Source organism: Hyperolius riggenbachi, chromosome 10 (assembly GCF_040937935.1).
Source record: "Hyperolius riggenbachi isolate aHypRig1 chromosome 10, aHypRig1.pri, whole genome shotgun sequence".
NCBI lineage: Eukaryota > Metazoa > Chordata > Amphibia > Anura > Hyperoliidae > Hyperolius > Hyperolius riggenbachi.
In genome coordinates, this window is record NC_090655.1 from 209,852,433 (window position 1) to 209,872,204 (window position 19,772).

Consider the following 19,772-nt stretch of genomic DNA (forward strand, 5'->3'; position numbering starts at 1 on the left):
GTGCTTCTATGGAGGGGCATGCTAGGAGCTGTAGTGCTTCTATGGAGCATGCTAGGAGCTGTAGTGCTTCTATGGAGCATGCTAGGAGCTGTAGTGCTTCTATGGAGCATGCTAGGAGCTGTAGTGCTTCTATGGAGCATGCTAGGAGCTGTAGTGTCTCTATGGAGCATGCTAGGAGCTGTAGTGTCTCTATGGAGCATGCTAGGAGCTGTAGTGCTTCTATGGAGGGGCATGCTGGGAGCTGTGGTGCTTCTATAAAGGGGCATGCTAGAAACTGTGGTGCCTCAATGGAATGTAAGGAGAATGCTGTGTTCTTCTATAGAAGGGCATGTTGGGAACTGTGGTGCCTCTATGGAAGGGAAGGAGCATGTTGGGAGATGTCGTGCTGCTATAAAGGGGCATGCTGGGAACTGTGGTGCCGCTATGGAATGGAAGGAGCATGCTGGGAGGCGTGGTGCTTCTATAGGAGGGCATGCTGGGAACTGTGGTGCCTCTATAGTAGGAGATTAGACAAATGAGCCACCACTAATGCTACTTCCAGGTTTGGATTGGGCACAGGAGTCAGGAGCAGATACTCACAGCACAGGCATGCAGAGCTCAGCCAGGCCTCGGATCCAGCACTAGTATGGAGCCTCTCTTCTGTGCACTGAGAAGTGAGATCCCTCCCCCACTCTCTCCCGCCCCCTCCCCTGTGCTTTGGCATCAGAAGGGAGGCAGAGTGCAATAGCTGCTGCTACGCGGGAGGTCTCTGGTAGAGATAGGAAGTCCGGATCTTTTCAAGGATTCGGATGTTCCAAATCTTTGAACCGAATCATTTGAGTCATTTTACTAGGGAAGCAGAGGGGAGTGAAATGACTAGCAGGACAGGACTTTCCCTGCACTGTAAATTCTGTTCAATAGAGATGCGAAGTTCGGATCTTTTCAATGGGCTCTATTCTCAAAGACCAAACTTTTCCGCAAAATGTTACCGCTATATTTCCGCCAGCGGTAAACTCCGCATTTTTTCAGCATTCTCTAACATTTTCCGCATGTTTGCCACATGCGGAAAAAAAGATGCGGAAACAGCCATTATTCATGCAGGAATCATGCGGTAAAAAGGTCGCATGAAAAAGTGTTTAAAAAAAAAAGTTAAAGTCCACCAAGCACAGCCCTTAAGCCTCCAGACTTCATTAAAGTCAATGGGATGCGGAATATATCACCTACTACTTGTAGGTGATAAAAAAATCGGTAATTAACGACGAAATGATGCGCATGAACATTTTTGAGAATTGATCTTTTATTGCGGAAAATACCGACTTTTATGAATCCCGCACGTTTACCACACTTTTTCCGCATGCGGAAAAAACATGCGGAACTTTTTGAGAATTCCACCTTGACGGTATTTTGGGTGCAAACTTCCCGCATGTACTTTACCGCATGCGGGAAGTCTTTGAGAATAGAGCCCAATGATCCGGATGATTCGAATCGGATCATTGAAAAGATCCGGATCTTTGATCCGAATCTTGGATCATTTTACTACGGAAGCATTCGGGGGTGAAATGACTAGCAGGACAGGAGAAGGGGAGAGGGGGGTGGACACACTGTGGGCTCTATTCATAAAAAAGTTGTTGCGAGAAAACTCCTGGAGGGAAAATACCGCAGCGGTATTTCACACTTTTGGGTGGTCATTCAAAGAAATCTTGAAAGCTGCGATGCAAGTGCGGAGATCTCCCGCTGAAGGCTGGCGGTAAGCTGTCGGAAGGCATGCGGAAACACTTCAGCCGGCAGAGTCCCTCCGTGCACTGCTCTCTCTGGGAGGTCTGTCCCATTCACTTGTATGTAATCCGCAAAATCAGAGGAAGCGGTATTTCCCGTCCACATACCGCTTCCTCTAATCTTTATGAATGGCCATTTTGTTACTTTTTTCTAGATTAATCTAGAAAAACACTGGAGAAGGCGGAAATTTCTCGCTCTGCTGGGGGATTGTAGATTTTCATGCGGGAACAGCTTTTTTGAATGCCCACTTTGCTAAATGGACGGGAAAATCCGCTGTTTTGAGCGGAAAACTTGCGGGAAGGTTTTATGAATAGAGCCCAGAGAAGGGGAGAAGATGGACAGAGGGCAGGGAGTGGACAGAGAAGGGAGGAGGGACGAGCAGAGAGCAGAAATGTTTGTTTGCACACAATACCCACATGCGGCAATCATTATGCTTTACATATATTTCACCTATATGTTCATCTGTATACTTTGAAAGCAAACATCGCACAGTGAAAGAAAGCATTCCCCAAAGCATTCCCAGAAGTGAAGTGCAGCTGTTTAGTGCCGAGTGCAGGAGGATCATATTGCATAGCAATCACAGTGCCTGCAAAGTTACTGTGCTGAGCTGAGCCAAAAGCTTCCAATGTGTTCACTGTGCACAACTACGGAACAGACAGCCTATAATGAGCAGCACATTTCAGCCAGTATGTGTGCTCTACACATATCTGGCAGTGGCACCCATGTCCCCTCTCTCTCATCTACCTGTGGCTGTGCAAGGCTGCCTCTCCTCCAACAGAGCGATCCATCTCTGCTCTGCTTCCAGGACCCCGCTGAGAGGGGGCGTGTCACTCTTAGTCCCGCCCCTTTTGCAATCCGAATCACTCATTTTGATGATTCGGATGATTCGACTCACAAAAGAGATTCGGATCAAAGATCCGAATCGTTCATGATCCGGACAACACTACTGTTCAAGCCTGGCTGCTAGTATAGCAAACTATGGGCTCTATTCATAAAACGTTCCCCGCAAGTTTACCGCACAAAACAGCTGACTTTCCCCTCCATTTAGCAAAGTAGGCATTCATAAAAGCTGTTCCCGCATGAAAATCTACAATCCTCCAGCAGAGCGAGAAATTTCCGCCTTCTGCTGTGTTTTTCTAGATGTATCTAAAAAAAAGTAACAAAATGTCCATTCATAAAGATTAGAGGAAGCGGTATGTGGACGGGAAATACCGCTTCCTCGGATGTAGCGAGAAGCCTGCGGATTACATACAAGTAAATGGGACAGACCTCCCAGAGAGAGCAGCGCACGGAGGGACTCTGCTGCTTAAGTGTTTCCGCATGCCTTCCGACAGCTTACCGCCAGCCTTCAGCGGGAGATCTCCGCACTTGCATCGCAGCTGGCAAGATTTTTATGAAAGACCACCTAGAGGACCAAAGAAATTTTCTGGACTTTAGGACCACCAAAAAGACTACTCACCTACCGCTAATGATCAATGCAGAGGTTGTGGAGAGAGTTTCCAGCTTCAAATTTTTGGGAGTCACCATCGCAGAGAACCTGTCCTGGGCTGACAATGCTTTAGCTCTAACTGGCAAAGCACAACAATGCCTCTACTTTCTGAGAAAACTAAGGAGCGCTAACCTCCCACAGAAGCTGCTGGTTAATTTCTACAGATGCACTATAGAAACCGTTCTGACCAATTGCATGACTGCCTGGTACAACAGCTGCACGAAGGCTACTAGAGAAGCCCTGCAGCGAGTTGTTAAAACAGCAGAAGCCATTATTGGCACTGAACTACCATCACTGGAACTTTTGTATAATACTCGCGGCTTGAGAAGGGCCAAAAACATTATGGGCTCTATTCATAAAACCTTACCGCAAGTTTTCCGCTCAAAACAGCGGATTTTCCCGTCCATTTAGCAAAGTGGGCATTCATAAAAGCTGTTCCCGCATGAAAATCTACAATCCCCCAGCAGAGCGAGAAATTTCCGCCTTCTCCAGTGTTTTTCTAGATTTATCTAGAAAAAAGTAACAAAATGGCCATTCATAAAGATTAGAGGAAGCGGTATGTGGACGGGAAATACCGCTTCCTCTGATTTTGCGGATTACATACAAGTGAATGGGACAGACCTCCCAGAGAGAGCAGTGCACGGAGGGACTCTGCCGGCTGAAGTGTTTCCGCATGCCTTCCGACAGCTTACCGCCAGCTTTCAGCGGGAGATCTCCGCTCTTGCATCGCAGCTTTCAAGATTTCTTTGAATGACCACCCAGAAGTGTGAAATACCGCTGCGGTATTTTCCCTCCAGGAGTTTTCTCGCAACAACTTTTTTATGAATAGAGCCCTATCAAGGACAACACTCACCCTGGAAATGCCCTGTTTGAGCTCCTTCCATCAGGTAAACGTTTTAGATCAATCCGCACACACACAAACAGACTGAAAGACAGCTTTTTCCCATCCGCCATAAACTTGATAAACTCTGAATCCTCTCTGAAATAATTAACACTGTGTACAAATTGTTTAAACATCTGTAATACCTGGCATACTTGTATAATTTCTTCTCTTCCTTGTTACTATCACTATGTTCCCTATATGCACCGTGGGGTTGTCATGAAAAGTAATTTTGTTGTGTTACACAATGACAATAAAGTGAATTGAATTGAAAATACCGATGCGGTATTTTACCTCCACGATTTTTTCCGACTCAAATGTTTTATAAATAGAGCCCTATGTGTCAACTTCAGTGATATATTTTACTTTTAGTTCTGTTTTAAGACATGATATGTAGACTCCTGCAGGATGATTTCCCCACCTAAAGAGAGAGGTTTAGCAAGCAAGGGGCCTTATCCACTCCTTATGCCAAATACTATTTTTTGTTTTTGTTTTATTTTAATACCTTAATTTCCTATAAACTAAACAAGCCATGCCCACATCTTCTCCAGAGTGCCTTGGCGCTTGCAAGGGATTGTGGGATTTGAGTCTGGACAGGTGGAAAAGTGTTACTAGCTATAGATTTCAGAGGCAGAGTTTTCACAAGCTGAGGGCTGCAGTGCAGATACAGATCAGTTGCCTGTGTAATGGAAGAGATTGGAGTGGAGTTCACAGGCTGAGGGCTGAATATGCAGATTAGCATGCCTACATTCAGATAAGCTTGCCTGTATGTGTAATTGTGTAATAGTGACGAGCAGAAAACATGGCTGCTCCCATTGTATATCAGGAAAAAAAATATAATATACTGTTGAAGCTGTTTGCAGCGTAAACTATCTAAACTTTAGATAAGATATATAGAAAAGTTACTTGTTATATTTAGCTTTTCATCTCGGATCCACTTTAACTGAGAGGGATATTGATATTTCCTTTTATACAATACAAGTTGCTTGTCAGTCCTGCTAATCTCTTTGGCTACAGCAGTATCTGAATCACACACCTGAAACAAGCATGAAGCTTAATCCAGTCACACTTCAGTTGAGCACCTGATCTGCATGCTTGTTGAGGGGCTGTGGCTAACGCTAGTACACACTAGCAATTTTGATTGGCCAATGATTGGTCAATTTTACCACCTCCATGTATTATGAGGGTCAAACAGATTTTCAATTCTATGCAGATTATATAGGTAAATGGTCATACTACATGGAGGTGGTAAAATTGACAAATGACTGGCCTATCAAAATTGCTAGTGTGTACTAGGCTAATTAGAGACACAGGCGCAACAGGAGAGGTAGGCAACTGGTATTATTTTAAAAGGCGAAATCCATATCCTTCTCAGTTTAAGGAAAACAAGAGTTTGCTTTCTTAAAGGGGAACTGAAGAGAGAGGTATATGGAGACTGTCATGTTTATTTCCTTTTAATCAATACCAGTTGCCTGGCAGCCCTGCTGGTCTATTTCTCTGCAGTAGTATCTGATTAAAACCAGAAACAAGCATGCAGCTAGTCTTGTCAGATCAGACTTATAAGTCTGAACCACTGAAACACCTGATCTGCTGCATGCTTGTTCAGGGGCTATGGCTAATAGTATTAGAGGCAGAGGATCAGCAGGGCTGCCAGGCAACTGGTATTGTCTAAAAGGAAATAAACATGACAGCCTCCATATACATCTCTCTTCAGTTCCCCTTTAAAACAGAGTGACCATTGTTACCCTTAGAAGCTAAACACACCTCCAGAACCGCTGGAATGCAATGATGTGTCAGCTTGTTAATTTGTACAGAGCCAGAATAATCCAACATGCATACAGACTGTTTTGGATGGTTTGATCCTCATCAGTGCATGGCATGGATTAATTTGGCTCTATGGAGTAGGGCTTGTAACACCAAGAGGTACATACTAACCAGCAAGCTCATGGTGACCCAGAACTCATTGGAGTGTGTGAAGGGCTACAATGGTCCTAAAAGCCCCCTTACTAAAATATTAAGGAAAACACCAATGTGACGTATGCGCAGTCATCCACCAATTCCTGTTCCCTTTGCTGCAATTTACCATAAAGCCTCAGACCCTGAGGGAACCCTGAAGGCAGTCAGAACTGCAGGAAAACTAACCTTTTGGATTGGTTGGTGAGTCCACACACAGTCCAATTTCAATTGTATATACAATCGATACAATCTGGGCTCTCATATAGAGGCCAGGTCACTGCCACCAATCCGCAATAAAAGCGTGCGAATGCGCTAATTCTAACTCTAGCTAAATCCTGTAGGAAAAAGGGTTAATTTGACAACCTTTCTAGAGATAGCTAAACTAACAATAATTAATATCAAAACAGTTATGGTAACGTCTCTACGGAGATATGAATCCGTTTACGGAGATTTTTCAGAACAGCACTTAGACGAACGATTTTTAATCATTTTTTTTTGTCAAGTTAAGGCTCATACACACATCAGACCATAGTCTTTGGAAAATGAAAGATCACAGACCAATCTTACTACCCTTCATGTAGTATGAGAGCCATACCTACACAGTCTATTCTATGGAGCTGATCTCTCCATCAGACAGAAATCTTTGCAAGATGCTGCACACAAACATGCTGTAGACATTCAAAAGATCAGTATCTGCAAAAGATCTGTTCCTGTAAAAGATCCATTCCTGCAAATTGCATTCATAGTCTATGAGATCTGCAGATCATCATACACACTTTGTTTAACAGACATTAATCTGCGGGTCAGATCCACCAGGATGGATTTTCAGATCTGCAGATGAATGTCAGTTAAACCAGGTGTGTATGATGATCTGAAGATCTCATAGACTATGAATGCAATTTGCAGGAAATGTTTGGCAGGAACAGATCTTTTGCAGATACTGATATTATGGGCTCTATTCTCAAAGAGCCAAAAGTTCCGCAAAATTTTACCGCTATATTTCCGCCAGCGGTAAACCCCGCATTTTTTTCACATTCACTAATATTTTCCGCATGTTTGCCGCACGCGGAAAAAAAGGTGCGGAAACAGCCATTATTCATGCGGGAATCATGCGGTAAAAAGGTCGCATGAAAAAGTGTTTAAAAAAAAAAAAGTTAAAGTCCAGCAAGCACAGCCCTTAAGCCTCCAGACTTCATTAAAGTCAATGGGATGCGGAATATATCACCTACTACTTGTAGGTGATAAAAAAAAATCGGTAATTAACGGCGAAATGATGCGCCTGAACATTTTTGAGAATTGATCTTTTATTGCGGAAAATACCGACTTTTGCGGAAATTTTTCCGTATGAATCCTGCACTTTTACCACACTTTTTCCGCATGCGGGAAAAACATGCGGAAAATTTAGAGAATTAAAACTTGACGGTATTTTGGGTGCAAACTTCCCGCATGTACTTTACCGCATGCGGGAAGTCTTTGAGAATAGAGCCCTTTGTGTCTGTACAGCATCTGTGAGTGCAGCATCTTGCAAATATTTTTTTCTGATGGGGAGTTCAGCTACATAGAAAAGACTGTGAAGGTATTGGCTCTCATACTAAATGAAGGGTGGTAAGATTGGTCTGTGATCTTTCATTTTCCAAAGACTATAGTCTGATGTGTGTATGAGCCTTTACCGTGTCCTTTGTGATATAAAGTCCAACAGAAGTTCTGTGGGTTAGATATTAGTCCTTTTATAATCCAGCCAAATCCATGATGGTAAAGGATGGCTGGAGTCTCCCCTCAGGCTGAGTGTCAAGTCGGTTTTTAACCATCTCTCTGCCAGAGGGTGTGTGGATGGTAACAAGAGAGGTTTCTCCACCCTTAGCAATCTGACCTCAGGCTGCTGAAGTCCGCCCCTATTGTCTGAGGGACATAATTGGTAGTTTCTCTAATTATGCCATAACTCAGCGGATATCTGACAAATCATATAAAAGCCATCATTTTACATTCTGTCATCATGCGCTGAACCAATCGATATCAAACTCACTTGGAGTGACACCTTCCCTGCCTATGTAATCGATATCTCAGGCTGTGAGGCAACTATGTGATCGATTAGCGTCTCAGGAGGTGTGATGCGCTGGTCGCATGACGCCCTGCGAGTTGTGGACCACTGAGCCCAAACGATTCCGCAATATCCATTGAATTATGGACTACTGTGAAATAGGATATCAAAAGCTCATTAAGGGACATGTCTCTGGGTATCTGCAGGACAGGCTACAGGCAGGAATGTCACCTAATGATTTTAGGATGCGTTCCTGTATCCTGCTTCTTATCAGAAGTTCTTTGTAGTAGGAACCAGTGACTCTGCCATCATGGTTTATGGACCCCTAGCTAGGGAGGCATAAACACCACATCATTTCCTCTAATGTGTGGCTGGCTTGAACATGCAGAATGTTTTCTTGTCCATATCTCTTTTTATCAATACCTTTGAAGTAGATTTGTGAGCTTTGTGAATGCTCTGTTTTTTTTGTTTTTTTTTGTTTATTGGGGCTCCCTCTAGGAAACAATGACTGTAAAGTGGATCTGTTGCTTTATGGCTCCCTTGCCAGGGAGAGATATACATCTCTTCCCTGTGCAGCAGAATTCTGGGCTGAAATCAACACTGTTTTCTACAAACAGGCTAATAAATTTAAAGGGGTGCTTCAGATCATATTTTAGGCGCATTTACATGCGCTTGCCACAATGGCATTCGCAAAATCGTGACACCTCCCCCTGAACTTGTTGCGGTAGGGCTAGGCATTCCCACAATGCCTTGAACTGAGCAACTTACTCCTTTGGTGTTATAGGGTTCGCCACAGCGAAAAAGGCCATCTGTGTTTTGGTGGCGACTCCCAGCCTTATGCTGGATCGTGAAATCGTACTGCTGTAGCGCCAGGCTCCAACGTAGGAGTTTCCCGTTGCTTCCCGCAGTGCGATTCAGATAGTCAGTGATGACCGTAAACGTCCGTTCATAAAGGTACGATTGTAACTTCTGGAGGGCCCACACAATCGCCAGGCACACTTTCTCAGTTGTAGCGTACGCTACTTCCCTGGGGAGTAACTTTCGGCTCAGGTAGACAACAGGGTGTTCGTTTCCTGTCGCATCCACCTGGCTGAGAACTGCTCCTAGACCAAAGTCAGAGGCATCGGTTTGCACGATAAACCGACAGCTAAAGTCTGTGGCTTGAAGGATGGGAGCACTAGCCAGTGCCTCCTTCAAGGCCCGAAAGGCCTCTTCGCAGTGTGGGGTCCACTGTAGAGTTTGGGGTTGTTTCTTACCCGTCGCGTCAGTCAGGGGTTTGGCCAGGGTGCTATAGTTTGGAACAAACTGTCTATAGTATCCTGCCGTCCCAAGAAAGCCTGCATCTGTTTCTTGGTGACAGGTCGTGGCCATGACAGGATGGCATCGATCTTTCCTGTCTCAGGCCTCAGTTGCTGATTTCCAATTCGGTGTCCAAGGTACTATATTTCGGTCATGCCAATTTGACATTTGCTGGGCTTTACGGTCATATTGGCAGTGGAAAATTTTTCTAATACCTGTGCTAGGTGGTGAAGGTGGTCCTCCCAGGTTGGGCTGAATACGGCGATATCATCCAGATATGCAACCGCAAAACCGTGCATTCCTTCCAGCAGGTCATTCATAGCCCGCTGAAAGGTGTCTGGAACATTCTTCATACTGAAAGGAATCACAGTAAGTTCATAGAGGCCAAAGGGTGTGATGAATGCCGATTTCTCTCGTGCGTCAGGCGCGAGGGAAATCTGCCAGTATCCACGGCTCAAGTCCATGATTGTTAGGTAGCTGGCAGAGGCCAGCTGATCTAGCAGTTCATCGATTCGAGGCATGGGATACGCATCGGTTGTGGTGATGTCATTCTGCCTCCTGTAGTCAACACAGAACCGCGTGGTCTTGTCCTTCTTGGGAACCAGCACGACCGGTGCAACCCATGGACTAGAGGATTTCTGTACGACTCCTAACTGCAGCATCTCCTCAATCTCTTGCTTCATCTGTGCCTGCACCTCCGGAGAGGTCCGATAGGGGAATTGCCGTATGGGCTTGTGGGTCCCCGTATCTACCCTGTGGACTGCTAAAGTGGTTTGCCCAGGGGTTCCCGAGAATGTGTGCCTATAGGTGTTTAGCACTTTGGCTTGCTGGGAGTGCGAAAGATGGGGTTGACATTCAAGTCGTCAGCCACTTCTCGTGTGCCCGCTAGCAAGTTTGGCAGTGGCACTGTCTTCCCTTAGATCTGAGACAGTAGCAGACGCCTTAATTGGAATCTTCACGCATGTGGGCCACCACACACTCCAACGAGTTCTGGTTCACCATGAGCTTGCTGGTTAGTCTGTACGTCTCGGTGTTACAAGCCCTACTCCATAGAGCCAAATTAATCCATGCCATGCTCTGATGAGGATCAAACAAACCGAAACAGTCTGAATGCATGTTGGATTATTATGGCTCTGTACAAATTAACAGGATGACACATCATTGCATTCCAGTGGTTCTGGAGGTGTGTTTAGCTTCTAAGGGCAACAATGGTTAATTTGCATATATTCCGCAGTGATGCTCACTCACTTACTCCGCAGTGAAGCTCACTCCAACCTGAATTATCGCAAATTCTTTCTGTTTTAAGAAAGCAAACTCTTGTTTTCCTTAGTATTTTAGTAAGGGGGCTTTTAGGACCATTGTAGCCCCTCCTCATACACTCCAATGAGTTCTGGTTCACCATGAGCTTGCTGGTTAGTCTGAACTTTTCAGTTTAGGTTCCCTTTATAGAATAGTATGTTTATGTTGAAGAAAAAACAGTTTTTGCATTTTTGTACTTTTACATTGTTATTTTATTATTGTGTTAATTAAAACGTTTTTTGAATCCAATTTTGTAATGTGTTATTATTTTCATAGTTGCATGTGAGTTGACCCATACATCTATCATTACTCCTCCTGTCTCTATCTCCTTCTGTTGTGTGTACTGTATGCAGCACAGCAACACACAGGATCTAATAAAGAAGTACTGTGGGTTTTTTAAAAAAGAAAAACGGACACTAAGTCCCGCGCCGTCTCTGCAGGATCTTCCATTCCCCGACGCCGGTCACGGTGTCATTATTCGTCTAACTAGACAAATATCACTGCAGCTGCGCAGCCATGGCCGCGTGTCCTCGCTCACGATCGTGTCATCGAGACTTACTGCGCAGTACAAAGCATTCTGCACAGCTCCTGCACAGTGAGCTCCCGATGACGCGATCAGAAACGAGGACATGCACAGTCCCGGCCGTGCAGCCGCGGTGATGACACCGTGACTGGTGGCGGCAAACGCAAGATCCTGCAGGGACAACGCGGGAGTTGATGTCTTCAGGGGGCTGGTAGAAGCCCCAGGCAAGTTTCCTATTTTCTTTTTTAAAAAAACCCCACAGTACTCCTTTAAAGGACTTCCGAGGCCAAATAAAAAAAAAAAGTTACCGTAAATACCTGCATCATATTTGAAGGCACGGAGGATGCCGTCCGCGCCCTCTGTGCCGTTCTGCCGGATCCCCGCCGGTTAATAGCCCCCCGGGCCGGCTCCTGACCTCACGGCCCGGGTCAGGCTCTCCTGCCTCTACAAACATGGCCGCATGAGCTGGCCGCGCAGCTCTAGGGCCAACCTATGGAGCGGTGGGGACCCGGCAGAACGGCACGGAGGGCGCGGATGGTGTCCTCCGTGCCTTCAAATATGATGCAGGTATTTAACTTTTTTTTTTATTTGGCCTCGAAAGTCCTTTAAAGGGAACCTGTGGTGAGAAGGATATGGAAGCTGCCATATTTATTTCCTTGTAAACCATGCCAGTTGCCTGGCAGCCCTGCTGATCAGCTGGCATAAGTAGTGTCAAAACCCAGGAACAAGCATATGGCAAATTAGTAAAACCTGAGTCAGAGAACCTGATCTGCTGCATGCTTGTTCAGGGTCTATGACTAAAAGTATAAAGCCTCATCTACACGAGTAGATGAGGCGGCGATGCGATTGATAAGATCCGACAGGTCGGAAAATGCCACCGCCGATTCCCTGCTTGTTCCCCATGAAGGGACAATGGCAGGGAATGGAGCGGAAGATAAGCGGCGCCGGGCGGGGACGAGCGGGGGGATCGAATCCGGGGTACGCGCGGGGATGCGGAAGAGGCGATCCGGCAGCTAATCGAGCCGCCGGATCGCCTCGTGTAGATAGGGCTTTAGAGACACAGGGTCAGCAGGGCTGCCAGGCAACTGGTATTGTTTAAAAGCAGATAAATATGGCAGCCTCCAAATACCTCTCACCTTGCCAGTGTTGTGTCTGATTACGCTGCCTGTGGATTTGCGCTGCCCCGCATGCGCAGTAGGAGACTGTGCGGCCACATTTCCTATACAATGATGCTGCTGGAGTTAGATTTCTCTAATCTATCTCCTGAACCAGCGGGGCTCGGGGGCTGCAATTTGGCATAGAGGTCGTTCGGGGGATCCCCTCCCTACCCTGAAAATTTGGGGAGTGTAAGAGGTATGGGAGCGGACATATTTAGTATTTTACCTCCAGCAGCATCATTAACTTCACACTGAGCATGCGTGCTACTCGGTGTGGAAGGGAGCTTCCGGGCAGCGCAATCAGACATTACACCAGCAGTGATTGTGGGGGTGTGAGAGTACACATGGCCAGCAGTGATAGTGGGCGTGTGAGACTAGGAGTTATTAACTTTGTAACCAAAGAGCTGCTGCTTATTGCTGCTGTAATGTGATCCCCAGGCCCGGCCCTAGACTTTTTGCCGCCTGAGGCAAAATTCAAAAAAATCGCCGCCCCTCCCCCCCCCCCAAGCCGTGTGTGTGTGGGGGGCCGCCCGAGCTGGAGGGGATAGCGGGCAGGAAGGGGGTATTGGGCCTAGCGGCGGGGAGGGGGGTCGGACCCCCCCTCCCTCGCCTGGATCCCCCGTCCTCCGCTCCCCTCCAGCTTTAGAAGTGAGGTCGCTGGCTGCAGCTATATTGTAAGAGGCAACGGGCGGGGATCACTCACCTCTTCCTCGTTCCAGCCCGAGCCTGCGCTCCACTGACATCACTTCCTGCGGCGTAGCAGGAAGTGACGTCAGTGGAGCGCAGGCTCGGACTGGAACGAGGAAGAGGTGAGTCCTCCCCGCCCGTTGCCTCTTACAATATAGCTGCAGCCAGCGACCTCACTTCTAAAGCTGGAGGGGAGCGGAGGACGGGGGACCCAGGCGAGGGAGGGGGGGGTCCGACCCCCCTCCCCGCCGCTAGGCCCAATATCCCCTTCCTGCCCGCTATCCCCTCCAGCTCGGGCGGCCCCCCACACACACAGACGGGCGGCTGCCGCCCCTCCAGAAGTGCCGCCTGAGGCAAAAGTTTCACCCCGCCTCATGGGCGGGCCGGCCCTGGTGATCCCTCACCCTCAGTGAGCTGGGAGGAGTTGCTTCTCTCACTCCAGAGTCCCTAAAGCTGGCCACTAATGGTCCAATTTCTAGCGAAAAATCATTCGAGCGATCAGAAATTCTGATTGGATTGGTTGTAAATAATCTCAGTTGGTGGACACAATCGATAATGAACGATGATAAAAACAATCGTCTGATTGAATTTTCGTCAAACCAAAATTTGGATTTTCTTGTTGGTCGTGATAGATAGGAAGCAATGATTGGTTAGTTGATGGTGTAGTGAACGATTTTTCGTCCAATCAGAATTTCTGATCGCTCGAACGATTTTTTGCTAGAAATTGAACCTTTAGTGGCCACCTTAACTCTTCACAGCTCAGTAGTGTTGTCCGGATCATGAACGATTCGGATCTTTGATCCGAATCTATTTTATGAGTCGATCATCCGAATCATCAAAATGAGTGATTCGGATCGCAAAAAGGGCGGGGCCAGGAGCGACACGCCCCCTCTCAGCGGGTAGCAGCGGGGTCCTGGAAGCAGAGCAGAGATGGATCGCTCTGTTGGAGGGGAGCCAGCCTTGCAGGGACAGGTAGAGGGGACATGGGTGCCACTGCCAGATATGTGTAGAGCACACATACTGGCTGCAATGTGCTGCCCATTATAGGCTGGCTGTTCCGTAGTTGTGCACAGTGAACACATTGGAAGCTTTTGGCTCAGCACAGCTCAGTAACTTTGCAGACAGTGTGATTGCAGCGTAATATAATCCTCCTGCACTCGGCACAGCTGCACTTATCTTCTGGGAATGCTTTCTTTCACTGTGCGACCTTTTCTTTCAAAGTGTACAGATGAACATATAGGTGAAATATATGTAAAGCATATGACTTCAGCATGTGGGTATTGTGTGCAAACGTTTCTGCTCTCTGCTCGTCCCTCCTCCATTCTCTGTCCACTCCCTGCCCTCTGTCCATCTTCTCCCCTTCTCTGTGTGTCCACCCCCTCTCCTTCTCTTGTCCACAGACCTGTCCTGCTAGTCATTTCACCCCCGAATGCTTCCGGTAGTAAAATGACCTGAGATTCGGATCAAAGATCCGGATCTCTTCAATGATCCGATTCGAATCATCCGGATCATTGAAAAGATCCGAACTTCCCATCTCTACAGCTCAGCAGAAGCTGCAGTTCCTGTTTCTTCCAGCAGACATCCACTGTGAACCGAATCGTTCATTGTGATGTTACGGATGATTCAACTCACAAAAAAGATCCGGATCAAATGAACGATTCGTTCATGATCCGGACAACACTAGTCTCTGGCTGCCTGCACTCTGGGGTGTCTGATGTGCTATACTCATCCAAAGTGGATTAAGGAGACCTCTGTGTCTCTGAGGCTTTGTTAGGGCTGGAACCCACTAGAGCGATTTTATGAGCGTTTAGGGAGCAATTCAAACCACTAGCGATTTTCCTAAACGCTCAGCTAATGTTAATGGATGGGCCAAATTCCACTGGAGCGACTGCGATTACCAAATCGCAAAATGCAGGACATGCCGCATTTTTGGCATTTAGTGTTTCTGCAATGTAAAGTATATAAACGCTGGTGTAATCGCTGATGCCAGCGATTTTCAATTTTGTGATTTTTTTCCCCCTCTCCCAGTGCTTACCTTGCCTTTTTTTTTTTAAGCACTTTTCTAAGCAATTTGTTTGTTCACTTCCTGACAAGTCTGGAAGTGAACACTTTGACCCGGAAAATAATAAATACATGGTCTTTATTCTTAAAAGTGCTGGGAAATCACTATACCAAGCTCTTTTTTCAAGCATTTTGCGATTATAAAAATCGCCCCAAAAATGGTACAGGCAGCACTTTGGTGAGTGGATCGGAATCGAACCGCTCAGATGTGACCACTCTCATAGGGAATCATTGCACAAGCACTTTGAGGGCAATTTCACAAAAAAGGCGAAAACACTCTAGGGGCTTGATTCACAAAGCCGTGCAAACTGTTTAGCATGGGTGTGCTAAACAGTTAGCACGTGAAGTGCCGTTCGCGGACTTTTCGTGCGATCGCGGACTTTGCGTGCGCAAAAGTCCACGAACGGCACTTCACGTGCTGTTTAGCACACCTATGCTAAACAGTTTGCACGGCTTTGTGAATCAAGCCCTAGGTGTGAACAAGCCCTTACTGTGATTACACCTCTCTGACACTGCAGCTGTCCTTGATAGGATTTTTTTGGGCTCCATATCAATAGAGTGCTTGGGGCCCCATGTAAAACTCACACGGGGGCCCCAAGCTCCATAGTTATACCACTGGACATGTAACATGATGGATAAATGTTCAGAGCCAGTCCTACTGGGAACTAGTTTGTGTTCCATTTTTCCTCAATGGCCTTAATTCACTAAGTAATTTAGACGAGTCTACAGATGGTTTTTAGTCTACTGATGGTTTGGTGTAATGTTTTAAGCCCCATCTACACGATACGATTCTGTGCGGTTTTTACGATTCTATTTACGATCGGATTAAATCCGACATGTCCGATCGGGATTCGATTTGATTCAATTCGATTTACCATTGTTTTGAAATGGCAAATCGAATCGAATTCCGATCGGACATGTCGGATTTAATTGGATATATAAATAGAATCGTAATCAAATCGCACAAAGAATCGTATCGTGTAGATTGGGTTTTAGACCTGTTTTCAGACCTGGTCTAACATTCAGTAATTACACAATTCACAAAGGCAAACAAGGAGTAACCACGCCCACTTCTTCTGACAGAGATTAGACCAGCTGATTTCTTGTCGGTAAAGTAATTCTGTGAGGTATTTTAGATGCGAGGATGGAACTTTTTGAATTAATTATGCAGGAGTTTAATTGCATGCAGAGAAGAGCTCATCAAAGGAGAAGGATGTCAGTCATAGCTACTTGTTTTTGAATTGCATCTTTTGATCATTTCCCCTGCTTTACCCACCTAATTACCAAATGGTTTAGACCAGGCATGGGCAAACTTGGCCCTCCAGCTGTTAAGGAACTACAAGACCCACGATGCATTTGCCTTTATGAGTCATGACTGTGTCTGTAAGACTCCTGCAATGCATTGTGGGACTTGTAGTTCCTTAACAGCTGGAGGGCCACGTTTGCCCATGCCTGGTTTAGACCAGGTCTACAGACAGGCCTAAAACATTTGGTAATAGTGAATTCCCCTTTGATGCAACTGACCAAACCATCAGTAGACTAGTCTAAACTGCTTAGTGAATTGAGTCTAATAATGAGTTTGTTTCAACACGTACACGCCGTTTTCAATGAAAACCAAAAACAAGCATAAAACAGCAAAATCCGTCAGAGGCAATGTGCAATCTCATGCAATACACAAATAAAGTACTGCTGTATTTAGGAGCACAATTACTGGCCTTCAAGGCATGTTTAGAGACGTCTTCTGAACATGCCTAGCGTTTTTGGGAGCGTTTTTGTGTAGCAGATTACAAATATTGTTACAGTAAAGCTGTTACTGAACAGCTACTGTAACAAAAACGCCAGGAAAACCACCCTGATGTAGCGTTTTTCAGAGCTGTTTTCCACTTTCCTATACTTCCACTTTCCTATGCAGAAATGCCTCAGAAATCTAAAAAATGCTGCAGCCCAAGTTTAGGTGGGTACACACATGCGACTATAGTTGTTTGAAACGATCGTTCCCCGATCATTTCAAACGACGATCGTTTAAAAAAAAAATCCAACGATCATTAAGTCAAACGATGGACGAGCTAGATCGTTTAAAAAAATCCGCCAAGGCAGATCTTTTGTTTTTAACGACGATTCTTTGCAAAAGTAGTACATTGTTAGAAAACGGTCGTTCGTACTAGGCTTGACATGCGCATTTCGTTATATCTCCATACAACCTTTCATTTTTATGCGCAAGCGCAACAGTTGCTTTTCGTGATGTAACGTTCGTTCCATGAATGTGTCCTGTGACATGTTAATTGCTACATGATTATCATTTTAACAGGACAGAGTGTATTTTTGTATGTTTTGCCAACGCTATATTATGTAACTGCTCCACCTACATACCTACAGTATGAATTCTTGTAATGTAATATACTTAACGTTAGCTTTACAGTGTAATGTACGTTTTGAACCGTTTGTTATGTGCGGGCGGAACTTGCTATGATGTCACTTCCAGGTACAGTATGTGACGTTGTTCCGGATCGTTCAATAACAAACGATCAGATCATTACACACCTTTAAGAGGAAATACATATGGAAGCCTCCATCTCCCTCTCAGTTGAGGTGCCCTTTACTTTTGAGAGGTCTGTTTGACCAACACAAATAGAGCATCTATGGGAGTATTTTACATGAAAGCATGAAGAGTTAAGGCTCATACACACATCAAACCATAGTTTTTGGAAAATAAAGGATCACAGACCAATTTTACCCCCTTCCATGTAGTATAAGAGCCATACCTACACAGTCTATTCTATGGAGCTGAACTCCCCATCAGACAGAAATCTTTGCAAGATGCTGCACACAAAGATGCTGTAGACATTCAAAAGATCAGTATCTGCAAAAGAGCTGTTCCTGCCAAAGATCCGTTCCTGCAAAATGCATTCATAGTCTATGCTATCTGCAGATCATCATACACACCTTGTTTAACAGACATTCATCTACAGATCAGATCCACCAGGATGGATTTTCAAATCTGCAGATGATTGTCTGATCTGCAGATGAATGTCAGTTAAACAAGGTGTGTATGATGACCTGCAGATCTCATAGACTATGAATGCAATTTGCAGGAACGGATCTTTGGCAGGAACAGATCTTTTGCAGATACTGATCTTTTGTGTCTGTACAGCATCTGTGTGTGCAGCATCTTGCAAAGATTTTTTTCTGATGGGGAGTTCAGCTCCATAGAAAAGACTGTGTAGGTATGGCTCTCCTACATGGAAGGGGGTAAAATTGGTCTGTGATCTTTCATTTTCAAAAGACTATAGTCTGATGTGTGTATGTGACCTAAGTATATTTTTTCTCTAACAGGTTTAACATCTTCCAGCTGTCAAGAAGTAAAGTGTGGAAAGTTTAAGTTTAAATAATTTTAAAGCCAATTCAGTATATAATTGTAGCAGGAGCAATTAGAAACCTTCAACAAAGGGCTTACTGCAACAATAACATCCCCTCCACATAACAGCACCCCTAATATGAATGTACAGGATATCTATTATTTTTTCTACAAAGGTAACTTTATTTCAGAAATAAACATTTGCTATGATTGCCTCTTAGATGTAAGGCTGAGACAAGGTGGTCTATCACCCAAGGCTGAGCCCAATAAACCTAGAGAAAAGGGGCATATACTGTCACCTATCCTGATGCCTACCACTCCCCCGTTCCCCTTTTCTGCCCCCGCATTCTACCTAAATGCTCTTCCAGCAGCCTCTTCCAGGTCACCGGATTCTGGCACTACTGCGCAGGCAACAATTGGAGGGTTGTGGGTTTTGTACACAAAGAAGTCACAATTATTCTATTGGACCAATTAATTAGGTGAAGCCATTTATATATATATATGGCAAAAAAATCAAAAATTAATGGCCTAGTACACCTATTTTTCAATTGTCCAAAATCACCAATTCTTTATTGCACATTACACTGAACACAATGTGCTCCTCTCATGGAGCTACAAACACACGGACAATCATTCAAATTGTATCTGCGCAGACACTTAAAATCAGGAGTTCCCCACTTCCCACTTTTCTATAACGTAGACCTGTGTGCATTGAGACTGGCTGCAATGGGCTCTATTTGTTCCATACACGCAGGTCAAAGCCCCTCACTGCCCCATAAACACAATGCCAAGCATACAGCAGCTGCTTCCCTCTAATAGGGTGTAGTCCCAAAGGTGGCTGCAGCATATATTGTTGGCCGGCTTGGTAGCACAAAACCGCTGGGTATCAGCAGTTCCGTTCGCACAAATCATATATCACATAGCCGTTCAATAATCATTTGTTGGCAGTATACTTGCGTGTGCGTTTCGCTCGCAGGTTCCTCTGTAATTTCCTTTCCCACCGCATAGCATGTGCACTCTCCACTTGAGGTTTATGCGATTCAGCCTCCTTTGAGATGGTCTAGTTTTGGCTGTATGGCCATGCACAGATGGCTCTGGGTTTCTCACGACTGGAGCACTCGCCCCTTACTCATTTGTTACAGTCCCAGCCATGGAGGGGGGCGCAATGTCCGCTTTTTGGTTGACAGCGGCGACAGGTCTCTACTTGTCTCAGACCTGTTCTCGGTTACCACTGATCAGTCACAGAGCGGTTCCTGCGGGCAGATGAGCCGGC

The 19,772-nt window shown here is 45.5% G+C and overlaps 1 protein-coding gene across 1 annotated transcript in view; it reads right to left on the reverse strand.

The window, feature by feature from the left end:
* Window positions 1-19,772, reverse strand: part of LOC137536780 (zinc finger protein 850-like) — a 69,159-nt gene that overhangs the window by 24,263 nt on the left and 25,124 nt on the right. The window contains exons 7-8 of the mRNA XM_068258983.1: window positions 9,559-10,244; window positions 8,887-9,406 (exon numbers count right to left, since the gene is read on the reverse strand). Of these exons, the coding sequence (XP_068115084.1) occupies window positions 8,887-9,406; window positions 9,559-10,244 (1,206 nt within the window). The remainder of the gene's footprint in view (window positions 1-8,886; window positions 9,407-9,558; window positions 10,245-19,772) is intronic.